Below are 5547 nucleotides of genomic sequence, written 5' to 3'. Positions count from 1 at the left end.
AAGAGAGAAGACAAAATAAATAAAATAAAAATAAACAGAATGAAGCCCAAAGGAATGGAACCATATAACTAATAGCTGTAAGACATATATAAATAACAAAATGGAGATATTAAGTTCTTCTTAGTAATTACTTTAAATGTAAATGAATTAAGCTCCCCCATACAAAGGCATACCTTGGGAGAGTGAATTGAAAAAAACAAAAACAGGAGCCAATTATATGCTGTCTACAAGAGACTCATTTTAGATCTAAGGAAACATAATGGCCAAAAATAAAAGGATGAAAATCATATTCTATTCAAATAGTAACCAAAAATGAACAGCAGTGTCTATATCAGTATTATACAATATAAAATGTAAAATAAAATCTGTTACAAGAAAAGCACATTCTATAATGATAGGAGGTCAATTCACAAATAACATAACAGTTATAATCATAAAAAGACCAAATGAATAATTCCTAAATATTGACAGAATTGGAGGGAGAAAACTCTATAGTAACAGTAGGAGAATTCAATTTCTTACCTTCAGTAATAGATAGAATAAACAGACAAATCAATAAATAAGTGGAAGACTTGAACAACAACGTAGACTAACTGGATCTAGCAAATATATATATATATATACACACACACACATATAAATTCTACCTAAGAAAAGAGAACACACATTTTTCTTAAGCAAACATAGAACATTATCTAAGATCTACCATATGTTATTAGGCCACAAAGCAAGTCTTAATAAATTTGAAAAGGTTGAAAATGTGCAAGGTCTTTTCACAATGGTATTAAACTATAAATCAACAGCAGAAGGAAAACTGGAATATCTATAAATATATGGGGAAAAGAATGCATACTTAAACAACCAATGGGTCAAAGAATATGCCATAAGGAAAATTAGAAAATATGTTGAGACATATAAGTGAAAACATACCATACTATATCTTATGGGATGCAGAAAAAGCTGTGATACAAGAAAAATCAATAGCTGTAAATACTTACATTAAAGAGAAAGAAAAACTGAAAATCAACAACCTAACTTTACACCTTAAGGAGCAAAAAAAAGAAAAGCAACTAAACTCAAAGTTAGCATAAGGAAGACAATAATAGACATTATAGTAGAAATAAATAGTATAGAGAATAAAAAACAAGAAAATCAATAAAATCAAGAGCTGGTTCTGAAAAATGATCAATAACATTGATAAAACTTTAGGTATATTGAGTACAAGAAAATGAGAGAAAACTCACATAATTAATATTGGAAATGAAAGAAGGGGCATTATCTGATCTTGGAAGCTAAGCAAAGTCGGGCCTGATTAGTACTTGGATGAGAGACCACCTAGGAATACCAGATGCTGTAGGCATTAAAAAATGAAATAATAAAAGGGGGAAGGCATCAGTGCTGATTTTACAGAAAAAAAAAGATTATAAGAGAGTCTGTGAATAATTGTACACCAACAATTTGGTTAATCTTGATAAAAAGGGACAAATTCCTAGAAACACACAACCTACGCAAATTAAATGAGAATGAAACAGAAAATTTGAGTAGACCTATAATTATTGAAAGATCAAATGTCTCCCAACAAAGTAATCAAAAGTCTCCTAACAAAAGCCTAAGGTAAGATGGCTTTACTGGTGAATCTTACCTAATATTTAGAGAATAATTAACACCAACCCTTTTCAAATTCTTCCAAAAAATTGAAAAGGAAGTAACACTTTAAAACTCATTGTATAAGGTTAACATTACACTGATATACAGTCAGACAAAGACACTGTAAGAAAACTACAGTGCATTAATATCCCAAATGATTACTGATGCAAAATGTTTAACATAATACTAGCAAACTGAATTCACCATTATTATTAAAATCATTTTATACTGTAATAATGGGAAATTTATTCCTGGAATACAAGGACAGGTTATTATATAAAAAAAACAACTTATGCAACATATCACATTGGCAGAATGAAGAGGGAAAAAAACACGATCATCTCAACTGATGCAGAAAAAAGTACATTAAAAATCAACCATACTTTAATGATAAAAACACTACCCAAACTAGGAATAGAAGAAAACTACCTCAACATAATAAATGCCATGTATGGGAAACTCAGAGTTAATACCACACTCAAATGTGAAAGACTGAAAGTTTTCATTGCAGATTAGGAACAGTACAAGGATGGCAATTTGTACCACCTCTATTCTACATAGTACTAAAACCCTAGTCAAAGCAATTAGGCAAGAAAAAGAAATAAAATGCATCCACACTGAAAAGGAAAAAATTAAAGAAGACATCAATAAATAGGAAGATGCCTCATGTTCTTGGATTGGAAGACTTAATATTATTAAAATATCGATACCATCTAAGTGATATACAGATTTAACACAATCTCTATTAATAATCCAACTTTTTTTTGCAGAAAAAATCCATTATAAATCCATATAAAATGTCAGAGACCTAGAATAGCCAAAATAATTTTGTAAAAGATAAAGTTTGAAGTCTCACACATCCCGATTTCAAAACTTACTACAAAGATACAGTAATAAAACTAACTAAATAAATATATATATACACACTTATGATTTCACTTTTATAAAGATACCTATATCTATCTAGATCTAGATCTATATATATATTTATGTAGATATATAGATATAGATATATAGATATATATAGATCTAGATATATAGAAATGAGGGATCTCAGAAATAAACTCTCATACACATGGTTAAATAATTTTTGACAAGGGTCCATGGCCATTTAATGGGGAAAATAAAGTCTTTTCAACAAATGCTTATGAAAAAATTAGATATACACATGGAAAATAATTATTTCAGAGCTTTACTCTACTCCATATATAAAAATTAACTCAAATGGATTAAAACTATAAAACTCTTACAAGAAATGTAAGGGGAAATGTTTCATGACATTGGATTTGGCAATCATTTTTTTGGATAAAAGTACTTCCTACGAAGAAAATATAAATAAATTGGACATAGTGAATATTAAATATTATGCATATCAAAGGGCGCTATCAACAGGAAAAGGCAATCCCAGAATGAGAGAAATGATTTACAAATTACTTACCTGACAAAGTATTAATATATGGAATATATAAAGAACACTTACAACTAAAAAGAACAAAAAGACAAGAAACCCAATTAAAAATGGGCAAAGAACTCGAATAGACTTTCTCTAAAGATATGAAAATGGCCTATAGCATCTGTTAAGATAGTCAATATCACAACCACAAAGAGATACCATCTCAAATTCATTAGAATAACTATTAAAAACAAAATGAAACAAAACAGAAAATAACAAGTGTTGGTGAGGATGTACAAAATATAGAACAATTTTGCTTTGTTGGTGAGAATATAAAATGGTGCAGCCACTATGGAAAATGTATGGAGGTACCTCAAAATTTTGAAAATATAGTTACCATATGATAAAGGAATTTTGCTTCTGTATATATACCAAAATAATTAAAAGCAGAGTTTCAAACAGCTATTTCTATAACTATGTTCATAGCAGCATTGTTCACACTAGTTGAAAGATAAATACAACCCAAATGTCCATTGATGAATAAATGGATAAACAAAATGTGATACTTAATATAATGTGATATTGTTCAGCTTATAAAAGAAAGGAATTCTGACAAAAGGTATAACACAGATGAACCCTGAAGAATTGTGCTAAGTAAAATAAGTCAGTCACAAAAGGATAATTTCTTATGATTCCACTTTTATGAAGTATCTAGAATTGTCAAATTTATAGAAACAAAAAGTAAAATGGTGGTTGCCAGTAGCTGAGGTGAGGGAAGAATGGGGATTTATTATTTAATATGTACAAATTTTCAGTTTGAAGTTCAAGAGACAGATGATGGTGATGTTTTACAATGTGAATGTACTTAATGCACCGAATTGTATGTGTAAATATGGTTAAAATGGCAAACTCATCTAGTGAAATTTTGCCACACTAAAAAAAATTAAAAAAATATGTGGCATAATTAAGAGGTGATCGATCATTACTTTGGTAACTATGGGGAGAACTGGTGTGGATAATCTCAGTGTCACATGTGTTTGGCTATATTATATATTTGAGGCATTGATTAACCTTATTTACATTTTGGATAATGTTAAAATAAAATATGTTTGCATCTCTTAAGAATTGATATCAGGAGAAGCATTCCAGATATACACTGAATAGCAGGGAGCTGGTCACTTAAGATTAAACTGTAAAAATGTAAACTACTATAGATTAATAAGTCCCTGTAAGAAATAAAGTATTAGCATTATTAATTATAATTGACTGGTATGCTTCTCAGAAGCAAAATAATAATATTAATATCTCTTTAGTACTTCTTACACGTATCCTATATATCACTGTTAGATCAATTTTACCCAAACAACTTTCTTCGTAACATTCCAGTTCCCCAAAATTTAATTATTGCTTTGTTTACAAGGCAAAAATCCAGGCTGTCAAACAGTCTGGTACTTAATCATGTTTTGAATTAGCCTTCCACATTACATTTCAACATAAAGTCTCTGCTCTTCTCTATAAAACTTTTTCTTTTACTTTTTAATAGACCTGAAATCCCCTCCATTCTTTAGTATGCTTACAAAGTAAAAATTCTACGTACTCCATGAATTTATCTTAAAGACATCATCCCATAATGATCTTTGTCCTCTGAATTCAGACAATTACACTGACTGTAAATTTGCCATTTGGTTTTCTGTTAATATAATTTTACTATTACTTTCACATATATATTTTCTGTCTTGAAAGGGAATGTGAATGGTACAACTACAAAGTTAAATGACTGACTTATTTTAACAAACATATCCTACTTTATAAATTAAATGAATGTCTCCCATTCAAAGAAGTCACCTTTAGGAAATTAAATACTTAATGCAACAGTGTCATTGTTTAGAACATTAACACCTCTCTTGGGAAATTATTTTTGTATATTTTGTGGTGGTAAGTATTCTTCCTTTGAGAATTGATTCAATTTTTTAAACAGTAAAGTTATTTTGATTTGAGCTAGTGAATAGGTTGAGTAATATAGCTTGGCATAAAATTTATTCTTACATCCCTTTTGTCTCTATTTTATAGAGTGACTGTCAAAAAATAAAACAGCATATCTTTATACATTTCTTTTGATGGATCTGAAATACCTAAAGAGGAGTTCTTCAAAATATTGCTTAAAACTAAATGTGCAATTTTACAAAGGACCGATCCTCTGAAAGGATTAACACTTATTTGGGAGACTACTTTCTGGCAGCTTAAAATATGTACATAAATAAATAGAAATATTTTACCGTTCCACACAGTCAGAAAGCCTGGAGCAATGGTTAGAAGCAGGGGCATCATGACCCCCAACAACGTATAAGAATCCGTTGTATGTTGCAACTCCCACACCTCCACGTCTTTTGGACATTGGAGCACACAGACTCCACTTGTTAGTGTGTGGGTCAAAGTATTCCATTGATTTGAGGCAGGAACTTCCATCACGTCCACCAATAGCATACAGCCTTTAAAAAAAGACAGAA

General features: G+C 29.9%; 1 protein-coding gene across 3 annotated transcripts in view; it reads right to left on the bottom strand.

Annotated features, from left to right (window-relative positions):
- KLHL4 (kelch like family member 4) overlaps nucleotides 1-5547 on the bottom strand; it is a 147790-nt gene that overhangs the window by 26096 nt on the left and 116147 nt on the right. For all 3 annotated transcript variants that reach the window (XM_023531196.1, XM_023531197.1, XM_011361164.1), the window contains one exon: nucleotides 5317-5529. In XM_023531196.1, coding sequence (XP_023386964.1) covers nucleotides 5317-5529 — 213 coding nt within the window. The remainder of the gene's footprint in view (nucleotides 1-5316; nucleotides 5530-5547) is intronic.

The sequence above is a fragment of the Pteropus vampyrus genome, unplaced genomic scaffold (assembly GCF_000151845.1).
Source record: "Pteropus vampyrus isolate Shadow unplaced genomic scaffold, Pvam_2.0 Scaffold63, whole genome shotgun sequence".
NCBI lineage: Eukaryota > Metazoa > Chordata > Mammalia > Chiroptera > Pteropodidae > Pteropus > Pteropus vampyrus.
Note: the sequence above shows the minus strand (reverse complement) of the source record. Positions and strands in the feature narration are given on the sequence as shown.